The sequence below is a fragment of the Jaculus jaculus genome, chromosome 2 (assembly GCF_020740685.1).
Source record: "Jaculus jaculus isolate mJacJac1 chromosome 2, mJacJac1.mat.Y.cur, whole genome shotgun sequence".
Classification (NCBI taxonomy): Eukaryota; Metazoa; Chordata; class Mammalia; order Rodentia; family Dipodidae; genus Jaculus; species Jaculus jaculus.
The window spans coordinates 90,486,685-90,514,158 of NC_059103.1; the positions used below are offsets into that span (position 1 = coordinate 90,486,685).

Here is a 27,474-nt window from a genome sequence, read left to right on the forward strand (position 1 = left end):
GGCTTTGCAGGCAAGCACCCTAACCATTGAGCAATCTCTCCTGTTCTCAGTTTTGGTTTTGAGAAAGGGTCTTATTACATTGCCCAAGAGGGTCTTGAGCTCTTGGAGTCCAGGCATCCTCCCATCTACCCTCCGCCCAGTGCCAGGACTACAACGGTGCCACTGCACATGGCTCAAGCCTATAATTGAGGCACTGTCACAATGTCCTGCCTTCTTCATGTCTGTAGTAACTGTCCATTTCATGAAGCAGCAAATTGGTTTAACCCAATACCACCCAGCTCTAGAGAGGGCTGATTTGACATGCTCCCAGTTAAAATGAACTGGCATGAAATAAACTTATAATGTTAAAACAAAGATACAGAAGAGAAATCCTGTTTTCATGAAATCTTTGAAAAGATTTTAGTTTTACAAGCCCATCCTTTAGGACAATCATGGGGGAAAAAAGGTTGGACAAACCCAGTTTAGATTAGATCATACACTGCAGAAAAATGATGTGATTCTTCTATGTTTATTACCATAAGAGTTGAATAAAGGTTAATGGATTTGAAAAATTGCATTTCCAGGAGTCTGGCTTTTAATGCCAAGTGCCTGGCAAGAGATCATCTATTATAAAGAAAAACTCTGCAGACAAATAGCTTATATATAAAATAGTGTGGAAGATTCTAGAAAATGTTATGAAAATTTCTCTAAATTATTTTCTAATCTTTTTTTTTAAAGATAGCTGTTATTTTATTTCTATTTTATAATTTTTTAAAGGTGTGCACCACATGCCTGGCTCTGATATAATTTTATTCACTCATTTGAGAGAGAATGAAAAAGAAAGAGGCAGATAGAGAGAGAGAAAAGCTTCTAGCCACTGCAAACGAACTCCAGGTGCATGCATATGCACCTGGCTTACATAGGTCCTGGGGAATTGAAGCTGGGTTTTTTGGCTCTGCAGGCAAGCGCCCTAACTGCTAAACCATCTATCCAGCCCTATTTTCTAAGCATTTTCTAAGCGTTTGTATTAATTTTTTAAGTTAACAAAGTGATAGGTTATATTATAGCATTTTCATACCTATGTGTTATACTTTATTCTCTCTTTGTCCCCTCCCATGCCTGACTCAAAATAACTTTTTTTTTTTTGAAGTAGGGTCTCATTCTAGTCCAAGCTAACCTGGAATTCACTATGTAGTCTTGGGGTGGCCTCAAACTCATCGTGATCCTCCTACCTCTGCCTCCTAAGTGGGGGGATAAAAGGTGTACAGCACCATGCCCAGCCAAAATAAAGCATTTAAAACAACAATATCAATTTGGCCTGGTGCTATAGGTCTGTAATTCTAGCTACTTGGGAGACAGAGATAGGAGAGTTGAAAATTCAGTTTACCTGAGGTACAGAGACAGTTCAAGACCAGCCTAGATAAGTTAGTGAAAGCCTGTCCCCAAACAGAAAGTAAAAAGGACTTCTGGGTAACATGGCTACATAGGAATCACACCAAACAAGCCTAGGGTGGGATTTAGGCAAAAGGTGAAGGCATATAGATTTTTATCGGCCACAGCAGAGAAGTAGGAGAGACCAAGATCTACCTGAAAGGGAGAAACCAGTCCCCTACGCACGTGCGTCCCAGTGCCCAGGTGCAAGAACAAAGACCAAACAAGGCAATTTTCCAACCTCATCAAACATGAAGGGGAGACAGTGGAGATCAGCTAAGGAGCTGCTGAAAGGGATACAGGTGGGACCAGCTGAGCAGCTCCAATACAACTCCAGGCTTCCTGCACTCTCCCATCCCCCAACCGACAGAACCACGAACCTCCCAAGAACACATTCAGCCCCTGGCAGCAGGGAACCCAGCACAGCTGATCAAATCACCAGCTCCACAGCATCCCCGAAGCCAGCATCACCCTGATACCAAAACCAGACAAAGACGGAATAAAAAAAGAAAATTACAGACCAATCTCCCTCATGAACATAGATGCAAAAATTCTCAACAAAATATTGGCAAACAGAATACAAGGATAGATCAGAAAGATTATTCACCCCGACCAAGTAGGCTTCATCCAAGGAATGCAGGGATGGTTCAACATACACAAATCAATAAATGTAATATGCCACATAAATGAACTGAAGGACAAAAATCACATGATCATCTCAATAGATGCAGAAAAATTCAACAAAATCCAACATCTCTTCATGGTAAAAGTCCTACAGAAAGTGGGAATAGAAGGAACATATGGAACATATCTCAACATAATAAAAGCTATTTATGACAAACCTACAGCCAACATAATACTAAATGGAGAAAAACCTGAAGCATTTCTACTAAATTCAGGAACAAGAAAAGGGTGTACACTGTTCTCACTTTTATTTAATATAGTACTGGAAGTCCTACCTATAGCAATAAGGCAAGAGACACTCATAAAAGGGATACAAACAGGAAAGGAAGAGCTCAAATTATCACTATTTGCAGATGATATGATTCTATACATAAAGCATCCTAAAGATTCTACCAGAAAACTCTTAGAGCTGATAAATACTTTTAGCAATGTAGCAAGATACAAAATAAACTCATAGAAACAAGTAACATTCCTATATACTAACAACAAACATGCAGAGGATAAAATCAAGGAATCTCTTCCATTCACAAGTGCCTCAAAAGTAAGTAAGTAAATAAATAAATAAATAAAATGCCTTGGAATAAAACTAACCAAGGGAGTGAAGGATATCTACAATGAGAAATTTAACACACTCAAGCAAGAAATTGCAGAAAACACTGGGAAATGGAAAGACATTCCATGTTCTTGGGTTGGAAGAATCAATATTGTGAAAATGGCAATCTTACCAAAAGCAATCTATACATTTAATGCAATCCCCATTAAAGCCCAAATAGCATTCTTCACAGAAATAGAAAAAAACAATCCTAAATTTCATTTGGAAGCACACACAAAAAAAAAAAAAAAAAAAAATTCTCAAATAGCCAAAACAATTTTGAGCAACAAAAATAAAGCTGGTAGTATAACCATGCCCAATTTTAAGCTATATTACAAAGCCATAGTAATAAAAACAGCATGGTATTGGCACAAAAACAGACATGTAGATCAATGGAACAGAACAGAGGACCCAGATGTTAATCAAGGCAGCTACAGCTATCTGATTTTTGACAAAAATGCCAAAGAGGAAAGATAGCTTCTTCAGTAAGTGGTGCTGAGATAATTGGATATCTATATGTAGAAGGATGAAAATGGATCCTTATCTTTCTCCATGCACAAGAATCAAGTCCAGGGCTGGAGAGATGGCTTAGCGGTTAAGCGCTTGCCTGTGAAGCCTAAGGACCCCAGTTCGAGGCTTGATTCTCCAGGACCCACGTGAGCCAGATGCACAAGGGGGCGCACGTGTCTGGAGTTTGTTTACAGTGGCTGGAGGCCCTGGCACGCCCATTCTCCTCAATCACTCTCTATCTGCCTCTTTCTCTCTCTGTCTGTCGCTCTCAGATAAATAACTAAAAAATAAACAATTAAAAAAAAAAAAAAAAAGAATCAAGTCCAAATGGATCAGGGACCTTAATATCAAACCTGAAACTCTGAAACTGCTAGAGGAAAAGGTAGGGGAACCCTTCAACATATTGTCATAGGCAATGACTTTCTAAATATAACCCCAATTACTCAAGAAATAAAGCCACTAATCAACCAATGGGATCTCATGAAATTATAAAAATTTGTACAGCAAAAGACACTGTGAATACAGAAAAGAGACTATCTACAGAATTTGAGAAAATGTTTGCCAGCTAAACAAAGAACTCAAAAAAACAGAACAATAAGAAATCAAACAACCCATTCAAAAAATGGACTATGGAACTAAATAGAGTTCTCATCAGAAGAAATACAGATGGCATATAAACATCTAAAAAAGTGTTCTACATCCTTAGCCATCAGGAAAATGCAAATCAAAACTACCTTGAGATTCCATGTCTCTCCTGTCAGAATGGCTACCGTAAAGAAAACAAATGACAATAAATACTGGCAAGGATGCAATAAAAGGGGAACATTTCTACACTGTTCATGGGAATGTAATCTGGTATAGCCATTGTGAAAATCAGTGTGGAGGTTCTTGAGACAGCTAAAAATAGATTTGTCATATGATCCAGCTATACCACTCCTAGGCATATATCCTAATGACTCTTCTCACTACCTTAGAGATACTTGAAATACCATGTTTATTGCTGCTCTATTCACAATAGCTAGGAAATGGAACCAGCCTAGATATCCCTCAACAGATGAATGGATAATAAAGAAGTGGTTCATTTACCCAATGGAGTTCTGCTCAGCAGTACGGAAAAATGAAATTATGAAATTTTCAGGGAAATGGATGGATCTGAAAAGGATTATACTAAGTGAGATAACCCAGGCCCAAAAGCCAAACGTTACATGTTCTCTCTCATTCGTGGATCCTAGCTACAAATGTATAGACTTGTGTGTGAGCTGGAACCAAAAATTGGTAGCAGAGGCCAGTAAGCTAGAAAAAGTCGGTAAGTGAGGGAAGAGAGGGAAGGATTTAAGGGGATGGTATTATATACATGTAAGTAGAAGGACAGATTACAGGGAGCAGAATGGCCTAAGCAAAGCCAGGGGAAGTGATTGCATAAAAGAATGCTAAGGGAAGGGTCAATCAAAATTCCAGATAGTCCGAATAAGACATATAAAAACCTGTGTTAATGACACATCCAGAAGGCATAAATTGTTACTAGAAAAATTTCAGTGCCAGTGTGGTGGTTTGATTCAGGTGTCCCCCATAAACTTAGGTGTTCTGAATGCTAGGTTCCCAGCTGATGGATATTTGGGAATTAATGCCTCCTGGAGGGAGTGTATTGTTGGGGGCGGGCTTATAGGCTTTATAGCCAGTTTCCCCATACCAGTGTTTGGCACACCCTCCTGTTGCTGTGTTCCACCTTACGTTGGCCAGGGGGTGATGTCCACCCTCTGCTCATGCCATCGTTTTTCCCTGCCATCGTGGAGCTTCCCCTAGAGCCTGTAAGCCAAAATAAATCTCTTTTTCCCAGAAGCTGCTCTTGGTTGGGTGATTTCTAACAGCAATGCGACCCAGACTGCAACAGTAAAGTGGTACCAGGAGTGGGGTTGCTGCTAGACACCTGACTGTGTGGCTTCGGCCTTTTGAAGCTGATTTTCAAGAGGAATGTGGAAGGAGTTGAAACCTTGGCCTAAGAGATGCCTTGCAGTGCTGTAAGTACAGCTTGATGGTCTATCCTGGTCAGAGCTGAAAGACCTGAAGGCAGTAAGAACTATGGACTGTGAGGTCTGGCTTATGAGGGTGAGAAAGAGCTGTGCCTGGACTGGGCTAGCAGTTTGTGTGAGAAGCTTGCTCTTGTGCCCATGTCCTGAGAAGTTGTGCAGGGTTGCTTAGCGTAGAAATGAACTGGTGTGTGCAGAGGGATATGGCACAGAAAGAAAAATCTTTGGGTGAACTACTGCCCGTTCAGCTGCAACTGAGAGATTACAACTTTTGAGACTGGGCTAGCTGACCTGCGCTGGGGCAACAAAAAGAATGTAGACTCTTTAGAAGGGGCCTCAGTGCTCAAGGAGTGTCCTGTTCTTCAAAGTCTGCTTTATTCCCCCCCTGGATTAACAAATTGGCACCCTACCTGGTATCGTGGAGTATAAAATGCTGGAAAGAGGGTTATTGAGTTTGCAACACGGTCTTGTGTTTTGGAAATGGCCATGGGCAGTGTGAAGCAGGTTTGCTGGTTGCCTGCATAGAGACCCCATGGGGCCATGAGGATGAACCATGGCTTGCAGTGGAGACCCAGTGGAGATGCCGGGACCATGAGATGGCTGCCGAGGAGCTGCCGGCCCCGATGAAGTTTCCCAGGACTGTGAGTAGCCTAGCTGGAGGGGCGGAATTGGAATGCCAGAGACTTGTTGCTGGTTAGAATTATCGGACTTGAAGATTTGTCACTGGTTTGAGTTGCTGGACTTGAAGCTACAGAGTTTGATGTTTGCCCTGGTTGTTTTAAATCTTGTATTGGTTGAATGTTTCTTTGCTATGCCCAATGCCATCTTTTGCAGTGTGAAAATTAATTCTGTGCCATTCTGGGTTTTTTGAGGTTATATTTTGGTATTATGGCTCAGTTAGAAGATCTTGAACTATGGGGATGTATGAACATCATTGGGATTGATAAAAACTATGGGGACTTTTAAAGTCAGACTGAAAGCATTGTATTTTACATCATGTATGGCTATCAGTTTATGGGGGCCAGGGGCGGAATGTGGTGGTTTGATTCAGGTGTCCCCCATAAACTTAGGTGTTCTGAATGCTAGGTTCCCAGCTGATGGATATTTGGGAATTAATGCCTCCTGGAGGGAGTGTATTGTTGGGGGCGGGCTTATAGGCTTTATAGCCAGTTTCCCCATGCCAGTGTTTGGCACACCCTCCTATTGCTGTGTTCCACCTTACGTTGGCCAGGGGGTGATGTCCACCCTCTGCTCATGCCATCGTTTTTCCCTGCCATCGTGGAGCTTCCCCTCGAGCCTGTAAGCCAAAATAAATCTCTTTTTCCCAGAAGCTGCTCTTGGTTGGGTGATTTCTAACAGCAATGCGACCCAGACTGCAACAGCCAGTGATGAGATACCTTCCAGTGAGCTGTTGGCCAGGGAGGTCCCTGTTGCCTCCAAAACATTTCAAGCTATTGCCAAGACGGTAAGACCCTATTGCTGAAGACTTCACATGCCTGGGTGGCAAGGTCACTAAGAAATCAAGCTGGGCTGACCTGAAAACCTTCTCCCTGTAGTCCAGCCAACTGACAATTGGAAAAAGCTGCATGCAGCCCTATGGGAGACAGAAGTCATCAGCAGTGAAAACAGTGGACACTGGAAGCCTCAAATTTGGCCAGACAGGCCAAATGACTGAATGGGTACAATAGTGGCATGCCTGCTCTGGGAGGAACCAACTGCTCTCTAATTGGGCTGGAGACCTGCTGTATGAGAGGGACTATGTGACTGGTATGGAAGGAGTATAAAGCCTGCTCTTATATGGATAAATGCATATATTTTGCTCACCAAAATGCCCATTAAATACTACACTTAATATTCATATTCATATATTAACACTACTCTCACATTTGGTTAGAGAAATTTCGCATTTCAGATCATGGTGACCATTAAGATGACCCAAAAAGCAACATAGTGCTAAAACATGATGGAGAAGTGTCCAGCACTGAAACATCTCTGTCACACCCTCCAAGGCTCAGGGTCCAATGTGGAAAAGGTGGAATAAAGAATGTAAGAGCCAAAGGAAGAGTACAACTCCTTACAATGCTGTCCAGACAGAAATTGTCCTTGATGTCCATGACCTCACAGTGCCCAGCAATACTTTCACAAGAGCCTCATATTAAGAGAAAAAAAAAAAAAAAGGCTAGAGAAATGGCTTAGTGGTTAAGGTGCTTGTCTGCAAAGCCAAAGGACCCAGGTTCAATTCCCCAGGACCCACATAAGCCAGATGCACAAGGGGATACACTCATCTGGAATGTGCAGTGTCTGAAGACCCTGGCATGCCCATTCTCCTTCTCTCTCTCCCCCCCCCCCCTGCCTATTTATCTCTCTGTTAAATAAATAAAGAAAAATAATTTTAAAAAAAAAAAAAGACAATGACATCAAAATAAAAGAGACTAATAGAGACATGGAGGGGTATGATGGAGAATGGAGTAGTGAAGAGGAAACTGGGGGGAAGGGCGGGGAGGGAGATATCATGGTTTATTGTCTGTAAGTATAGAAATTGTCAAAATTATACATTAAAATATATATATTCATTTGAATGCATAAAATAACCATCTTTTGAAAAGAAAATAATCCTCTTTATTCAATGCCTTCCAAAGGACAAAAAAAGAACTGTGCTATGACTCTTAAATAATTCCTGAATGAGTCTTATAAAAATCTATCAGCAGGCTGGAGAGATGGCTTGGCGGTTAAGCGCTTGCCTGTGAAGCCTAAGGACCCCGGTTCGAGGCTCTATTCCCCAGGACCCACGTTAGCCAGATGCACAAGGAGGCGCCTGGCACGCCCATTCTCTCTCTTGCTCTCTGCCTCTTTCTCTCTCTCTCTCTCTCTCTGTCACTCTCAAATAAATAAAAATAAACAAACAAAAAAAATGTTTTTTTAAATCTATCAGCAAGCTATGACTATTTATGACTAAAGATGCAGACATTTATACTGCATCAGTATACCTGTTCACAAGCTAATACTTCCTTATTCAACTATCATTGAACCAAAAACTATTATTATAAAACAATACTAAAAGTGGTTTAAATTACAAATAAACAGTGAAGTATTAAAAGAAAGAAAGGAAGGAAGGAAGGAAAGAAAACCGGGCATGGTGGTACACGCCTTTAATTCCTTTAATTCCAGCACTCAGGAGGCAGATGTAGGAGGATCCCCACAAGTTCAAGGCCGCCCTGAGACTACGTAGTGAATTCCAGGTCAGACTGGGGTAGAGTGAGACCCTGCCTCAAAAAAAAAAAGAAGGCTGGGGAGCAATGTCCTACATTCAGTCTCAAGTAAAATAGTAAAATACATAAATAAGTTAACAAACAAATCTAAAATTTAAACAATTAAATAAAACTGCATTCAAGAACAAATTATTTATGAAAAAAAAACACAGTGGAACCTGTTACTCTATTACTCTATATCTAATTTCTTTTTCTTCTCTTTCTTTTTTTTTTTTTTTTAATTTTGTGGCTGGCTTTCACTCCAGCCCAGGCTAACCTGAAACTCACTATGTAGCCCAGGCTGGCCTTGAACTCACAGCAAACCTCCCACTTCAGCCCTCCAAGCTACTGGAATTATAGGCATGAGCCACACCCCAGTTTCTCTAAATGCTTTAAAAAAAAAAAAAAGATAAAATAAAATTAGCTGTATTCAGATTTGCTCATGTAAAAGAAAATAAATGCCAGGTATTGAACTTGACAATAATCTAGATCTGGGTGTCTCCTCCTCTAACTTCTTCCAGCTATGAGATGTCATTCTCAGGGACCATGACTCAACCTCCTTGGGTTGGCTTACTCTTCTGTCTCCTAACCCCTAAACTTGGGAACATCCCAGGGGACCTGCCTCTGGTCCTGTGTGCACCAGAAATGCTACCAGTCTGTATTCTGTTCCAAACAGTTCTATTTCAGTCTGTAAACTAATCCAGAAATGATTTGTAAAGTAATACCTTAAAATATCAAAATAACCCTCCCACCAGCTGTAGCTCACCCATGATCATAGCCAAGAACACATATTCAAGAAGGAAAATGTTCAAGGCCTTGGTTCAATTCCCAGCACAGCAAATAATACATACACACACCTGCCTACCTATATACATACATACACAATTGAATAATAATACACTGATAATAATATATAATAATAATAATAATAGACTCACATTATTGGCAATTTAATGGTGCAAGGTTTGCACAGTAAACTACAATTAAAATACCTCAGATAAGCATCTGTTCTTAAACCTATCATTATTATTATTTAGCCATTGAAATAAATTACTTCTTCAACTAAAACCCTTCATGTAGGAGCAAGGGATATTTCTCAGGAGCAGAGCACTTCCTGTCATGCAATAGGCCCTAGGTTTAATCCTCAGCTCTGAAGAGTAAATAAAAAAGTAAAAATCCAATACAGCAACAGCTTTTAAATTTCTATTTAGCAAGAAATTAATGAAAACATTAGACTTAAAGTACAGAAGGTGACTTATCCAATTATTTGTGTAGAGAGTGAGCTATACATATTTTTTTTCAAGGTTTGGTCTTGCTTTCTAGCCCAGGCTGACCTGGAATTCACTACATAGTCTCAGGCCTGGAACTCATGGTGATCCTCCTACTTCTGCAGGCATTAAAGGCGTGTGCCACCACGCCTGGCCAACAATATCTTTTGTTAGATTTCATGTTATAGAATTGATGATGACAGCAGTGCTTCCTAAAATCTTACTTGGGTTTTATTGTTGTTGTTGTTTCGTTTTGTTTTGTTTTCTCAAGGTAGGGTCTCACTCTAGCTCAGGCTGACCTGAGAATTTACTACATAGTCTACCTTTGCCTCCCGAGTGCTGGGATTAAAGGCATCCACCACCACGCCCAGCTTCTTACTTGGATTTTACATAAGATTGTGAACATAGGACATCCTTGATGTAGCCATGGTGATGATGATGATTTTATCTGACAGTAGAATTTATCTGGGTAGAAGAAAGAGAGGGGCAATGGAGCCAACCCCTAGCAGAAACATGAACTTAAAGACCCAATTAATAACTAATAATCTATGATGTTTAATCCATTATCTTTCTGATCTCATTTGTCACTAATACCTCTTTGTCCTCTACTCTATAGCTCCAGTATTTCCCCGTCTCCGTATGTCTCATCAAGCTGTTCACCCTGGACTTGGAATGTTCTCTTATCCAATCCCTACCTGTCAGCAGTCAATCCATCCTTCTACGGCCAACTCATACGTCAACTGCTTCATGTAAGATGGTATGACCTCTTCAACCAAATCCATCTTTCATATATCCCCACATGTGGTGGTTTGATTCAGGTGTCCCCTATAAACTCAGGTGCTCTGAATGCTAGGTCCCCAGCTGATGGCGATTTGGTGATTAACACCTCCTGGAGGCAGTGTATTGTAGGGGGTGGGTTTATGGGAATTATAGCCAGCTTTCTTTTGCTAGTGTTTGGCACACTCTCCTATTGCTATTGTCCATCTGATGTTGGCCAGGAGGTGATGTCTATCCTGTGTTCATGCCATCATTTTCCCCTGCCATCACAGAGCTTCCCCTCAAGTCTCTAAGCCAAAATTCTCCCCCCCACACACACACCGGACCCACCACTGCCACAAGCTGCTCTTGGTCTGGTGTTTAATACGAACCTGAGTGCAACACTAACATGATAGTTTAAACATGAGTACTGCCCTTGCAAGAATCTGCCTGTGCTGTAGCAAATACGGTACTGTGCCTGATTTCATCCCCTCCATGGCTGTGAGATCCTTGGCAGCAGAGTCAGAGCTAATACTCCTTTTAGGGAATTTAAAAAATATATTCTGGGGCTGGAGAGATGGTTTAGTGGTTAAGTGCTTGCCTATGAAGCCTAAGGACCCTGGTTTGAGATTCGATTCCCCAGAACCCACATTAGCCAGATGCACAAGGGGGCGCACGTGTCTGGAGCTCGTTTGCAGTGGCTAGAGGCCCTGGCGTGCCCATTCTCTCTCTCTGTCTGCCTCTTTCTCTCTCTGTCTGTCACTCTCAAATAAATAAATAAAAATAAAAAATATTGTAAAAAATATATTCTGATTTCTTTCAAATGAACCATATAAGCATAGCTTACTTTTAGAAGTATCTACAGCACATGCTTATTAAAATAACCTCCGAGTAATATATTGTAGCAACACCTGAAATGTTTCTCTTTTTTATTTCTATTTATTTGTGTGCATACATCCCAGGGTATCTTGCTGTTACAAATGAACAGCAGATGCTTTACATGGGTGGTTGGGGAATTGAACCTGGACCTGCAGGCTTTGCAAGCAGGTATCTTTAATTATTGATCTATTTCCCAGCCCCTTCTTTCTCATTTTAACAGCCATTTTCTGCAATGTTCAAGTGAACATATAAGGAAAGATGACATTATTAGCATGTCTTTCAGCAAATGGCACTTAAAACTGAAAGTGTGATTATTATTTTGCTATCTTGTTTGAAATGCCATGAAGTTCTAGAGGTCAAGGAGCAAAAGGTTGCTGGAGAGATGGCCCAGGAAGCATGATGATCTGAGGTCTCTTGTTCCTACTTCCTCAGCACTGGGGTTACAGGAATGCCCAACAATGCCTTTTTCCATGGGTGAGACCATGCCTTGAAATAAAAGGATGGGAAGAACTGAGTTCAGTGAAGTTTCAGCAAATGAAATTCACTGGGACATGTTAGAAGGTTATGATGTCTACTTTCTTCACTCACTGATATATTTAAGTATAGAACTCAGTAACAGTTTGCTCATTTATTCAGTTACTTCTATTTTTAAAAATATTTTGTTTTTATTTATTTATTCATTTTACAGAGAAAGAGGGAGAGACAATGGGCACGCTAGGGCCTCCAGCCACTGCAAATGAACTCCAGACACGTGTGCCACCTTGTGCATCTGGCTAATGTGGATCCTGGGGAATTGAACCTGGGTCCTTTGCTTTGCAGGCAAATGCCTTAACCACTGAGCCATCCCTTCAGCCCTCTACTTTTGATTGTAGAGATTGAACCCAGGGCCTCCTTCCTCCATGCTAAGTATCTACCACTGAGCTACACCCTCAGCCCAACATAGGACACTTAAAAGTAAACAGAAAAAAATAAGGAATTTGCAAAATATAAAGCTTGTATACATAAGACCAAAATTATACAGTTTGCTATCCTGAGCTTTCCACTTGGTTAAACACAGCATTCAGAAGGGACAGGAGGGCTGGAGAAATGGCTCAGTGGTTAAGGTGCTTGCCTGCAAAGCCTAATGGCCAGTGTTCAATTCCCCAGTATGTAAAGCCAGATGCACAAAGTGGCACATGCATCTGGAGTTTGTTTGCAGGGCCTAGAGGCATTTGCATGCCCATTCTCCCCTTCCCTCTCTCTCTCCTTGCAAATAAATATATAAATTCACTAACTGATTTAAAAAAAAAGTGAGAGGAATACAAAGCAGCCTTCAATCTAGAAATGTTATTCCAGGAATTTATCTATCTTACAAATTTTAAAATCCCATCATACTCAGTCTCATGCAGCCCAGGCTGTCCTTGAACTCACTTGGTAATTGAAAGTTGAGAATTATCTTGAACTCCTGCTCCTCCTCCCTTGGCTTCCCATGTACTGGATTATAGGCATGTATCATTGTGCCTGGTTCTTTTATTTATTATTATTATTATTATTATTATTATTTTTGTTTGTTTTGTTTTTCGAAGTAGGGTTTTACTTTCATCTAGGCTGACCTGGAATTCACTATGTAGTCTCAAGGTGGCCTTGAATTCATGGTGATCCTTCTGTCTCTGCCTCCCCAGTGCTGGGATTAAAGGTGTGTGACACCACACCCGGCCTTTATTCTTTTTTGTGTTCTTTGTTGTTTGTTTTGAGGCAGGGCCTCACCTTGTACCCCAGGCTGGCCTTCAATTCACGACAGTCCTACTACAGCCTCAGGCTTGCTAGGATTACAGTTGTAATCCAGGGAAACCTGCCTTCACATGTTCTTTTTTTAAAAAAAAAAAAACTTTTTTATTAACTTTTTGAGAGAGTGACAGAAAGAAGCAGGTAGAGAAGGAGAATGGGTGTGCCAGGGCCTCCAGCCGCTGCAAACGAACTCCAGATACATGCACCACCTTGTGCATCTGGCTTACATGGGTCCTGGGGAATTAAACTGAGGTCCTTTGGCTTTGTAGGCAAGCGCCTTAACCATTAAGTCATCTCTCCAGCCCTCCACATGTTCTTAAAGAAAAATGTGCAACATTTGGACTGTTCAAAAAACAATGCCAGGGGCTGAAGTGATAACTTAGTGGTTAATGCACTTGTATGCATAAGCCTAAGGACCTAAGTTCAACTCCACAGAACCCACAGAAGCCAGATGCTCAAGGTGGCACACATGCATCTGGAGTTTGTTTACAGTGGCTGGAGGCCCTGGTACAACCATTCTTTCTCTCTCTCTCTTTCTCTCTATCTCCCCCTCCCTCTCTCTCTCTGAAATAAATAAATAAATATTATAAATAAAATTTTTAATGCTAGGGAAAAAAAAGTAACTGCCCTTTCATAAAGAAATTATAAAATGAGTTATGATACATTCATATGATAAAGTCTGTAACTGAACTAAAAATGGAGCATATGTACCAAAATAAAACACCCAGAACGTTTTTTTTTTATCAAGAAAGCACAAACATAAAGTAATTTGTATATTAAGATTCTGTTCATATAAAGAAAAGATGAGCTGAGCATGGTGGCGCAAGTCTTTAATCTCAGCACATGGGAGGCAGAGGTAGGAGGATCGCCGTGAGTTTGAGGCCACCCTGAGACTCCACAGTGAATTCCAGGCCAGCCTGGATTATAGTGAAATCCTACCTCGAAAAACCAAAAATAAAAGAAAGAGAAAAGACGTGGTGGTCGCTCATGACCTTACTCTCAGAAATAAAGGAGGCTGAGGTAGGGAAATAACAATGAGTTCTAGACCAGTCTGGAGCTACACAGTGAGATGCTATATTGAAAAAACAAAAACCTAATTAACAGTAATAGCAACAACAATGTAGAGAGGCTGGGGAGATAGCTCAGCAGTCAATGATGCTGTTTGCAAGACTGCTGACCTGAGTTTGGTCCTCCTCAGCACCCACACAAAGCAGGATAGGAAGTGGCAATGCATTTGTAATCCCAATGCATCTACAGCAAGGGAGGCAGAGTCAGGGGAATCCAGAAGCACGTGGGCACACACATGTCACATATTACACACATACACACATATTACATTACAAACACATAAAAAAAACTTAAAAAATAAAATAATAAGGTGGAGAACCATGAAGAAACTCCTGCAGTCCACCTCTGGCCTTCACGAGCATACAGGTGCATGTGTACCCATATATACACACATGCACCTATACATTTGCAAACATACACACTTACATGCACATGCAAAGCAAAACCTGTTAGAAGCCAGGCATACCTAGAATCTCAGCATTTGGAAGACTGAAGAAGATAGAAGAAGGAATTCAAAGTCAACTCAGCTACATCACAAGTTTGAGGCCCCACCCTGGCCTATATGAGACTCTGTCTCAAAAACAAAATAAGAAATATAAAAACTGTTAGTGGATTGGATAGTTGGTTAAGCAAGACATTTAGGATACAAACGGTTTTTAATGTTTATTTATTTATTTATTTATTTATTTATTTATTTTGGTTTTTCAGGGTAGGGTCTCATTCTAGCCAAGGCTGACCTGGAATTCACTATGTAGTCTCAGGGTAGCCTCGATCTCACGGTGATCCACCTACCTCTGCTTCCCGAATGCTGGGATTAAAGGTGTGTGCCACCATGCCCGGCTTTTTATTTATTTATTTATATATCTATTTATTTACTTATTTATTTGAGAGAGAGAATGGGTGCACCAGGGCCTCTAGCCTCTGCAATCAAACTCCAGATACATGTACCCACCTTGTATATCTGACTTATGTGCATCCTGGGGAATCAAACCTGGGTTCTTTGGCTTTGCAGGCAAGCATCTTATGAGCCATCTCTCCAGCCCACAAACTTTTTTTTTTTTTTTTTTTTTTTTTGGTTTTTTGAGGTAGGGTCTCATGCTAGCCCAGGGTGTCCAAGAATTCACTATGTAGTCTCAGGGTGGCCTGAAACTCACAGTGATCCTCCTACCTCTGCCTTCTGAATACTCGGACTAAAAGCACACACCACCACAACCAGCTTTTTTTTTTTTGGGGGGGGGCTCATTTTTATAATATAAATATCTGTAATATTTTGCTGTTTATAAAATACTTACACAAGTACTGTGTTGCTATAGTTTTGTTTGGCAATTCAGGGATTGAACCCAAGGCCACAGTGAATGCTAGGTAAGCACTCAGCTACTGAGCTACACACCCAGTCACCCATTAGAGTTTACTAATTGACTTACAAAATGGATTATTAGATTACAAAACTAAGCCTCACATGCATTTATACTATACAAAAACAAAAATACTGAATACTGAGCTGGAGAGATGGCTTAGTTAAGGCACTTGCCTGTGGAGCCTAAGGACCCAAGTTTGATTCCCTAATACCCCCATAAGCCAGATGCAAAGGGTGGCTCATGCATCTGGAGTTTGTCTGCAATGGCTGGAGGCCCTGGCACACCCATTCTCTTTCTCTCTCTGCCTCTTTCTTCTCTGCCTCTCAGATATCTCTGCCTCTGAAATAAATAAATAAAAATAAAATATTTTTTTAAATACTATTCATAAGGTGCCAAGCCTTAAACTGGTGCATGAGTACCTATCATTTAATCCTTGAACTAACTGCATTCAATGGATTCCACTCTACCCCCATTTAACAAGTGAAGTTGGACACAACTAGGCTGAGTAGCTAGCTTGAAGTTACATAACTATTAAGTGATGAAACCATACTTTGCACACCACAGCCTTTGCTGCCAGTCTGTCTAGACCCAATTAGTGGGCATCCTGGAGTCCAGTGGTGTACACACAGGCCTCCTAGGCTGCCCTCTGCACAACCAACCATGGGGAAAGGCTGGCTGCAGCCCAGAAGCAAACCTGAGACCAGCCTGTTAAGGGAATTCCATGTCCTGACTCCCTGGGGGAGAATTGAGGAAAGCAAATGCCAGCCATGTGTCCCTTAGCCCCAGGCACTCTCCACTGCGTAGGAAAAGATAAAGTCAGAAAAGCTCTAAAAAGCCAGGACCTCACTTGCTTGGACCTAAGAGTGATACTGCATCACACCCTCAGGCCTATAAGGACAGACTCAAGTACAGATTGCTGAATAATCAAAAGTAAGGGCAAAGGCTGGGGAGATGGCTCAGTGGCTATAGGTGCTTGTTTGCAAAGCTTGCCAGTCTGGGTTTGATTCCTCAGTTCCCTACATAAAGAGAGATGAACAAAGTGGCACATGCATCAGGAATTTGTTTATAAAGGCGAAATGCCCTGGAATGCCCAATCATTCCCTGTCTCTAAAATAAAAATAAATAGCCAAGAAAAAAAAAGTTCAGTGGTATATGACACTTTAAGTGTGAAAATATTTCTGATGAAATGATGTTTTAATTAGTTCTTGTCATATTTGTGTCACCTCCTGATCCAATGACAAAAATAACATGCTGAGTCTTGTTTGATATCAGCTTACTTGATATTATAGTTGTCACTCTCTGTGGTAGGTCATATATTCAAAGGTTACCCATATCCCATCTCACATGCCCTTTCTACAATGTGTGATTAATATCCATTCATTCTTTCAAACAAGAGGTGGGATTTAAAAAAATGGGCTGGAGAAATGGCTTAGTGGTTAACGCATTTGCCTGAGAAGCAAAGGTCCCAGGTTCAATTCCCCAGGATCCATGTAAGCCAGATGCACAAGGGGCACACGCATCTGGAGTTCGTTTACAGTGACTAGAGGACCATTCTCTCTGTCTCTTTTCTCTCTCTCTCTGCTAATAAATAATTTTTAAACATACACACACACACACACACACACACACACACACACACATATGTATTTACAAGCAGAGAGAGAGAATGGGTGCACCAGGGCCTCTACTGCTACAAATGCCAGATGCATGTGCCACTTTGTGCATCTGGCTCTCACTGGGTACTGGGGAATCGAACCCCAACCATTAAGCTTTGCAGGCAAGCACCTTAACCACTAAGCCATGTCTCTAGCCCCAAGAGGTGGGTTTTATGGCTGTTCCCTATTCTTGAATTTGTGTGAGCCTCAGATTGCCTTGACCAATAGCAGAAATGACAGAAAGGATCTTAAATGGTTTCCAAAGAAAAGTCACAAAAATGTCTTTTACTTCTGCAATTATTCCTTGTACGTCTTCCCCTTCAGACCCCTTCAGTCCTCATGCCCTAAGAAGCCAAGACCCTACATGTAGAAGACTCATCAAGGGTCCAGTTGCCTCAGCTAGCATGGGTCATTAGACATGTGATGCATGGTGTGAGTCAACCAGCCTTAGCTGATTCCTGTCCCACCCATGGAATCGCCTACAGCCTCCCAGGTATTCCCAGCTGGTTCCTCAGTTTTAGGAAGTCCTTCGCAAATTGCAGATGAACAAGCAACACGTGACCATTGTTGTATGAAGCCACTATGTTTGCAGAAGTTTGTCACAGAGTAATACACGAAAACTACATATACCTTTAAAATAAAATACCTTTAAAATAAAATACCTTTAAAATAAAAGCTAGGTCAGCCCAGTATGGTGGTGCACACTTTTAATCCCAGCACTCTGAAGGTTCATGTATGTATGAAAGTTATCAATAAAAAGTTTAAAATGACAATAACAAATGATGTCAAGAACACAGACCAAGAAGTCCCAGTGTTGGAATAAACACAACCACACTGGAAAATGGTTTGGAAGTTTCTTATTAAGCCAAACATGCATTTACCATATGTAATTGGGCAATCCCATTCCTAGGTGAGATAAAAACTTATCCAGGAAACAGGGGAAAAAAAAAAAAGATTATGCTCATATAAAAAGTTGTAGTTGGGCATGGTGGTGCACACCTTTAATCCCAGTACTTGGGAGGCAGAGGTAGGAGGATCACCACAAGGTCGAGGCCACCCTGACAACTACATAGTGAATTCCAGGTCAGCCTGAGCTAGAGTGAAACCTTACCTCGTAAAGCCAAAACCTAAAAAAATAAAAAATAACAACAATAACAATCAGAGTTGGGCATGGCTAAACACATCTGAGCTCCAGGCCAATGAGAGACCACTGCAGAGAAATTGGACAGTATTCCTGATATTGATTCCCTAAGATTGTCCTCTGGTCTCCATATGCAAGTAACATTCATACATAGCTATATGCATTTCATCCATACATAGCCATATACATTTATTGCCTCATTCTCTTATCCCTTCACTATCAAAACTAAATTGTCCTCTCTTATGTATTATATAAATACATATTTATTTATATAATTATATAATATATATTTACTTATTTATATATATACATATATATGTATGTATATGTATGTATGTGTATATATATGTATATAAAATCACTGAGCTATTTCCTCAGTTAAGGTGCTTACCTGAAAAGCCTGAAAACCCAGGTTTAATTCCCCAGTACCCACAAAAAGCCAGATGGTCGGGGTGGCACATGCATCTGGCATTTGTTTGCAGATGCTAGAGGCCCTGGGGTGCACGCACATGCTCTTGCCCACTCCCTCTCTCTCTCTCTCTCTCCCTCTCTCTCCCTCTCTCTCTCTCTCTCTCTCTCTCCCTCCCTCCCTCCCTCCCTCCCTCCTCATGTCTCTTGCCCTCCCTCTCTCTCTCTCAAATAAATAAATCAATTAAATATTTTTTAAAAAGAAATTGAAAAACTTGAAATGTAATTCTCTTTTTTGGAGGGGTGGGAAGCTTATTTAAGAATTCTTCATTAACCCAAATTACTCTGAGTGCTCTTTTCAGGACTACTGCACACACAGCAATGATAAGTGGGTAATTCCCAGGAGCAACAAAAGCTAAGCGAGGCAGTCTCTGCTCTAAGTAACCCTGATGCTGGAGAGTGCTCTTTGGGAAGATGGATGCAAATTATTCTCATTTGATTAATTTCAACTCTGCTTGAATCAAGACAACTCAACAGAGAACTTCATGAGAATAATTATAAAAGGCACGGAGCAACAAGAGGGTTAGAAGGAGCTCCCTCAATAGTCACAATGCCTGAAAATTAGACCAGGAAGACAGTAAACAGAAGTAATTATGAAATAAGGCTTTAGGAACAAACTTTAAACCCCTGAGTTGTAATTCACTAGATATGAATTTCAGTATGTAATTTAGTTTTCCAAAACCCACATTTTATCATCTAGAAATGAGAACAGCAGTACCTTCTCAGGATTACTGTGAAAACGATACGTAGCTCAGGACCATGCCTAATTCATTATAAATATTTCATTATCGCCATGTGAGGGTTTGTAAATTACCACAGCAAACAAGAAAAGAACACTGTTGGCGCCTGGTGTGGTGGTGCATGTCTTTAATCCCAGCACTCGGAAGGCAGAGGTAGGAGGATTGCCATGAGTTCGAGGCCACCCTGAGACTCCATAGTGAGTTCCAGGTCAGCCTGGGCTAGAGTGAGACCCTACCTTGAAAAACAACAACAACAAAAAAAAATAATAATAACAATAAAGAAAAGAACACTCCTTGCTGCCACAATTGAAATGACACCAAGACCCAGAAATCTGGGCATGGATTGATCATGAAACAAGCACAAAGACGCTAGTAAGTATTGTGGGCACAAAGAGAGAAGATGCCTCAGAGTTCCTCAAAGACTGATAGAAATCAGTACCATGGAAACTCCCATCTGAGCTCATCTAAAAGGTGGTAAGGGCCAGAACTTTGCTAGCCTCATGCCTTCCACTTCAAGATCTCAGTAAAGGACTGGAGAAATGGTTTAGCAATTAAGGTGCTTGCCTGTGAAGCCTAAGGACCCAGGTTCAATTCCCAGTACCCATGTAAAGCCAGATGCACAAGGCAGTACATGTGTCTGGACTCTCTCTCTCAAATATAAATAAACAAAATATAAAAGAATATTTTTAAAAATCTCAGTAAAAGTTGGGCATGGTGGCGCACACCTTTAATCCCAGAAGTTGGGAGGCAATGGTAGTAGGATCACCATAAATTCGAGGCCTCCCTGAGACTACATAGTGAATTCCAGGTCAGCCTGGGCTAGGGTGAGAACCTACCTCAAAAAACCAAAATAATAATATAATAATAAATAAACAAATAAAAAATCCCGGTAAACATTCATTTCACTAATTAATTTAAATTCTTGGAATCATATGGGCCATTTAATTACATACGATATGTAAAGAACAAACTTTTTTAAAATTGTGTTTATTTTTTAGTTAGCCTCCAGACTTTTATGTTATTTTATTTTTGGGTTTTTACAAGGTATTGTTTCACTCTAGCCCAGGCTGACCTGGAATTCACCATGTAGTCTCAGGGTGGCCTCGAACTCACAGCTATCCTACTACCTCTGCCTCCTGAGTGCTGGGATTAAAAGCATGTGCCACCATGCCTGGCAAAACAAACTTTTAAAAAGTCAACTGTAAAGCTGGACATGGGAGCACATGCCTTTAATCCCAGCACAGACAGAGGTAGGAGGATAGCCATGAGTTTGAGACCACCCTGCAACTACAGAGTGAATTCCAGGTCAGCATGGGCTAGATAGAGTGAGACCCTACCTTGAAAAACAAAACAAACAAACAAAAAAAAAAAGAGGCACACACCTTTAATCCCAGCACTCAGGAGGCAGAGGTAGGAGGATCACACCATGAGTTCCAGGCCACCCTGAGACCACATAATGAATTCCAGGTCAGCCTGGACCAGAGTGAGGCCCTATCTCAAACCCCCCCCACCCCCGCAAAAAAAAGTCAACTGCAAAAATGATCATTTCTTAATCCTTCCTTGTACAGGGTAAGAAAATCAATAAAGAATGGCCATGAGGTATGAGCTGGGCATATGGAGCAGGCCTATAATCTCATCACTTGAGAGGTGGAGGTAGAAGGATAAAAAGTTCAAGGTCATGCTAGATGGCATAGTCAGCCTTGGCTACATGATACTCTGTTTCAATAAAATAAAATAAAATAAATAGAGCTGAAGGTGTAGGTAGCATACAGTGCTTGCCTAGCATGGCTAGGCCCTGGGTTCAGTCCCCAGTACCACCAGAAAAAAAAAAAAAGAGAGAGAGAGAGAGAAAAGAATAAATCCAGGTATTTATCTTTCTGGTTTGGTAAGTAATTGGACTTATATGTTTAAAAGGAGAAATGAGGGCTGGAGAGATGGCTCAGTGGTTTAAGTGCTTGTTGCAAAGCCTAAAGGCCTGGGTTCAATTCCCCAGTACCCGAGTAAAGCCAGATGCACAAGGTGGCACATGCATCTAGAGTTCATTTATAAAGGCTGGAGGCTCTGGCATGCCCATTCTCTCTCTCTTTCTCTCTCTGTCCCCCTCTCTCTCAAATAATTAAATTAAATTAAAAACAAAATGTAAAAGATGAAAATGCCTAAATTTCTTAGAAGCATGAGAAGGCATGCATTGATTAGTTTTTTTCTCTCTCCTATGGACTATTTGATTAGGATAGAATGAAACTGAAGGTCTTTTTCCTTGATCCTTACATTGCTGGAAACCTAGATTCGTAACTACAATATGTAAAGAGAGCACTGGCTACTTTAGATAGTTCATGCTGCATCAGCATTTCTAGAAGCTCTTAAAAAAAATCTTGGTTAGAGGTCCTGGGTGTGGTGGTGCATCCCTTAATCTCAGCACTTGGGAGGCAGAGGTAAGAGTACCACAATGAGTTCAAGGCCACTCTGAGACTACAGAGTGAATTCTAGGTCAGTCTGGGCTAGTGTGTGACCCTACCTCAAAACAAACAAACAAAAAAAACCCCACACATATAACTTGATACATAATTCTAGTAGTACATTAAATAACTAACCAAGAATAGAAATACAGCAAATAACAAAGTGGTGCAAGGGTCTGGAGTTCTTTTACAGTGGCAAAAGGTCCTGGTGTGCCCACTCTCACTTTCTCTTGGAGTCTGTTTCTGTCAAATACATAAATATTGAAAGAAAGAAAGAAAGAAAGAAAGAAAGAAAGAAAGAAAGAAAGAAAGAAAGAAAGAAAGAAAGAGGGAGGGAGGGAGGGAGGGAGGGAGGGAGGGAGGGAGGGAGGGAGGGAGGGAGGGAGGGAGGGAGGGAGGAAGGAAGGAAGGAAGGAAGGAAGGAAGGAAGGAAGGAAGGAAGGAAGGAAGGAAGGAAGGTAGGAAGGTAGGAAGGTAGGAAGGTAGGAAGGTAGGAAATACAGGAGGGCTGGAGAGATGGCTCAGTGGTGAAGGCACTTGCCTGTAAAGTCTAAGAATCCGGTTTTGATTCCCCATAAAGCCAGATGCACAAAATGGCACATGCATCTGGAGTTCATTTGCAGCTAGAGGCTCTGGCGTGCCCAGTGTCTCCCATCCTTTATGTCTCTCTTTCTGTCTCTGATTTCAAATATGTAAATAACAATATTTAAAAAGAAACAGCAAATAAACTGGGTGTGGTGGCACATGCTTTTAATACCAGCACTTGGGAGGCTGAGGTAGGAGGATCACTGTTAGGTTAAGGCCAGCCTGAGACTATACAGTGAATTCTAGGTCAGCCTGGGTTAGAGTAAGACCCTACCTCAAAAAACCAAAGGGAAAGGAAAAAAAGGAAAAAGGGTGATCCTCCTACCTCAGCTTCCCAAGTGCTAGGATTAAAGGGGCTCACCACCATGCCTGGCTAGTTTGAGGCCTTCTTCATGAAGAATACCTTCTTCCTGGGGCTGGGGAAATGGCTTGGTGCTTTAAAGTACTTGCTTGCAAAATTTCCCAGCCTGGGTTCAATTCCCCAGTACTTACATATATCCAGATACACAAAGTAACACAAGCATCTGGAGTTTGTTTGCAGCAGCATCAACTCTCTCTCTCTCTGCTTGCAAATAAATAAATCAAAATGCACTTTTTTAAAAAGATACCTACTGGGGTGGAGAGATGGCGTAGCGGTTAAGCGCTTGCCTGTGAAGCCTATGGACCCCGGTTCGAGGCTCAGTTCCCCAGGTCCCACGTTAGCCAGATGCACAAGGGGGCGCACGCGTCTGGAGTTCGTTTGCAGAGGCTGGAAGCCCTGGCGCGCCCATTCTCTCTCTCTCCCTCTATCTGTCTGTCGCTCTCAAATAAATAAATAAAATTAAAAAAAAAAAAGATACTTACTTACTAATGGGAAAACTTTTTTTAAAAATGAGAGACTCTGAAAGAGAAAGGAAGGGAGGAGGATACTTAATAGGTTGATATTGTATATATGTAATTACAATGATTGTAATGGGGAGGTAATATGATGGAGAAAGGAATTTCAAATGGGAAAGTGTGGGGCTGGGGAGGGAGGGAATTACCATGGGATATATTTTGTAATCATGGAAAATGTTAATAAAAATTTAAAAAAAAATGAGAGACTCTGAGAATTAGTACAATTGACTCCAGTTGCACACTCCACCTTGTGCACATGCGTGAGCTTGTGTGCACGCCTTATCTTGTGCATCTGGCTTACATGGGTTCTGGGGATTCGGACCTGGGTCCTTAGGGTTCACAGGTAAGCACCTGTACCACTAAGCCATCTCTCCAGCCCTTGCTTTTGTACTGAGACAGGATCTTGCTGTGTCCTGGTCATCACTATGAAGCCCAGGTGGGACTCAAATTCACAGCAGTTATCCTATCTCAACCTCCTGAGTTTTAGGATTACAGACATGAGTCATCATTCTAGTTTACCTTCATTTCTTTATCTTTAGTATATAAAACATTGTGCTTTGCCATGTGTGGCAGTACACAGCTATAATCCCCATCACTGAAGAGATGGAGGCAGATGATCAGAAATTCAAGGTTATTCTTAGTAACACAGTAAATTTGAAGTCAGCTTGGGCTATTTGAGCTCCTATCTCAAAAAAAAAAAAAAAAAAAGAAGAAGAAGAAGAAGGAGGAGGAGGAGGAGGAGGAGGAGGGCAGGGCATGGTAGTACACATCTTTCCTTAAATCTCAGCACTGTGGAGGCAGAGATAAGAGGAGCACTGTGAGTTCGAGGCCAACCTGAGACTACATAGTGAATTCTAGGTCAGCCTACAGCAAGACCATACCTCAATAAACCAAATTTTTTTTATTTAAATAAAGAATAAATGTGTGTTGAATATTGAATAAGTGGACTTTCACATAGTATATTTGCATTCAAATTCGTAGATAAATATACTAAATTACCAGTTCTATTTTCATCCACCAAAACCTTTCTAAAATGTTTTTATTTCTGAATTCCCATTATACAACTAAAATTATGATTAATGAGATTATTGCTAAGACATTTAATGTTTTTAATTAAAATCTTTGTCTCCTTTGAGCTGGAAAGATAGCTCAGTGGTTAAGGTGCTTGCCCATGAAGCCTAAGGACTAGATTTGACTCCCCAGTACCCACGGAAAGCCAGAAGCACAAGGCAGTGCATGTGTCTGGAGTTTGTTTCCAGTGGCTAGAGGCCCTGGAGTGCCCATTCTATTTACCTCTTCCTATCTCTCCTCTCACAAATAAATAAATAAGTAAAATAGTTTTTAAAAAATCTGTCTCCTTTGGATTTCTGTACCTTTTCAGTTGTAGATTTTCTCCTAATGTTGTTCAGAAAGAAGGAAAATTAATTTTTAAATTTTAATTTCAGTTCAACACAATCTATTTTTTTTAATTATTAAACAACATAGAGAAGCATAGTGAGGAAACCATGACAGCTTCTATACAATCTGATGGGGGCTTAAAATACTTCAGCCACTTAAAACAGCACAGCTATACTTCTGTTTATATTTCTAATTTGCTCATAATCACTTACAGGCAAATGGCGATTCTGCAGCCAGAGGTTGTTAGTACCTCTGATCTACCTGATGGTGAATCCCTTTGACTGGAATGGACAATTTGAGCAACCTATTTCAACACCCTATGCAAATTCATGCACCAACCACCAATGGAGTGCTCTGGAGGTCATATAAATGAAAACCTGCACAGGGGATGCCAACTTGGAATGTGAATGTTGCAGCATTATGTCATTTTACACAGCTTCTAAGTAGGAGGTCCTCTAAACACACTGTCTACTCTGCAAAACAGCAACGACCTTTCATGCAAATTTCTCCTACTATTTTCATACTACTATTCCTAAGGTCAGCAAGTGTTCTAAATATAAAGTAAGACTTACAGATTTTCATGCGTGCATATAGTATATTTAACATTTTACTTCCTTAACATCCACACATTATAATATATACACATATACATACATGTACACATACTTAGCCAAACAGATATAAAAATTATTTTTACCTAGAATGTGATTTCTCTTACATTGCAAGTTACAATAACCTTAACTTCATTCTCAATGCAAAACTACCATAAACACAGATTTAATGATACCCACTATCTCAATTCTACAGGGAAAAAAAAAAAAGTAGCTTCAAGTGTAATTAAAAATGTTCTGTCAAAATTTAGAACCCTGTCTCCTATAAGGACTTAAAACCCTTTGGACATAGATTGACATAAAAACAAATTCACATTAATTTTTAGTCATTACTAACTCTACAGATAATATAATTCAAATATGACAAAGGTTTAAGTGTAAAATTTCATTGTTATGTGTTCATAAATTCTGGAGTGTTTGCTGTTATCCAAAATTTTCACACTGCCAGGAAAAGAGACCATTCTGTTCAGTTGGGCATTACCTTCGTGGCCTAGATAGTACCCTATTTGTAAGCAGAAATCTAATTCGCTCTGTTGAAGTAGTTCCCTGCTTCTAGTTAAGTGACTCATGTCTCATACTCATAAACCACCTGAGCAGTTGCTACTAGTGTGATAACTTAAATGTGTTAATGCTGTAGTTCTTGGCAACGGTTGTATGCGTGTGCGTGTGTGTGGTGGGAGAGCCTTCTAGATACCACATGACAGGTCACTACCAGCTGGACTACTCCCTTGCTTTAATATCACCACACGAACAGAAAATAGGTCTTGTTTTGACAGCCAAAGAAATGTGCGTGTCCTTCACTGGGAGTGTTGGAGTAAGCTGTCCTGCTAGACGTCGAGAGCAGAACACATGTTTTATAGTGCTACATGGGTGGTTCTTGCAAGTGTTGGGTGCAGCTGTGTTGAAAGTTGAGGAATGGTGGGTAATTCCCTCCTGAGGGTGAGAATCGAATGCTGCCAGCAACCCCTCGCAGAAGTCCTCGGGGTCTGGGGTCGGTGTACAGAGTCAGTGGGTCACGTGACGCTGGGTGTGGGTGTGCGCGCCGGTGGGGGATGAGTGCGCGGGGGTGTCTGAGTGTGTGCAGACAGAAGTTACACGTCTGGCTTTGGAAGGCGTGTGTTTTGCATGCATGCAAGCGTGTGTGTGTGAGAAAGAGAGGGAGACGGGAGACGGAAAAAAGACACAGAGAATGCTCCTGAGCAAGGCGGAGTGGCCAAGATGCCCGGGTCGGTCGCCCTGCCTGCCCGCCTCTGCGCAGAGGACGCGGTCCCCGTCCTTGGGAGGAGGGTCGGGGACAGGGAGGAGGACAATGGGGGGCCGGCGCCCCTCCCGCCCGGGGCCCTCACCTGACGAATCCGCGCCGGGTTCAGCGGGGTGGAGGCCCCGCCCTCCGGGACCGGGGAGGTGGGAGAAGCCATGTTCCCGCGGCTCGGGGCTTCCTCCTGCTGTCACGCCGGGTCTCCGCGTGGCTCCGCTCCGCTCCGCGCGCCCGAGCTGGGGCTGGAGGACCCGCGGGCTCCGGAGCCGGCACGCCCGCGGGGACCGCTGCCCGCGTCCACCTACCTCCGCGCCGGGCGCCGCGGGGCCATGGTGGGCCGGGGGCGGCTGCGAAGCGAGCCTGGCCGGGGGTCGGCCGCCCTTCCTCCCTTCTTCCTGCCTTTCCCCGTGCGGTGCGGCCGGTGCAGGTTAGCAGCAGCAGCCGCCGGCGAGCGCCCAGCCTCCTGCCCCGGCCGCCGCCGCCGCGCTCGCCCGGAGAGCGATGAGCTCATGGACAGCTCCCAGAAATATGTCTATATGCACCACTGGCTGCCGGAGCCCGGGCGGTGGGTGGGGATAAGGAGGCTCGGCGGCGCTCCGCAGCCCGGACGCGTCCCTCGGGAGAGGCCCCGGCGGCTGGGGCGCGTCCAGCTCCTCCCTGGCCCGCCGGCGCGCTCGCCGCGGCTCCCATTCATGCGCACGCGGCCCCGCTCGCTAGCT

General features: G+C 42.0%; 1 protein-coding gene across 1 annotated transcript in view; it reads right to left on the minus strand.

Annotated features, from left to right (window-relative positions):
- Positions 1-26,967, minus strand: part of Ank2 (ankyrin 2) — a 710,882-nt gene extending 683,915 nt beyond the window's left edge. The window contains exon 1 of the mRNA XM_045144485.1: positions 26,844-26,967. Within this exon, the coding sequence (XP_045000420.1) occupies positions 26,844-26,915 (72 nt within the window). The 5' untranslated portion in view covers positions 26,916-26,967. The remainder of the gene's footprint in view (positions 1-26,843) is intronic.
- Positions 26,968-27,474: the final 507 nt, after the last annotated feature.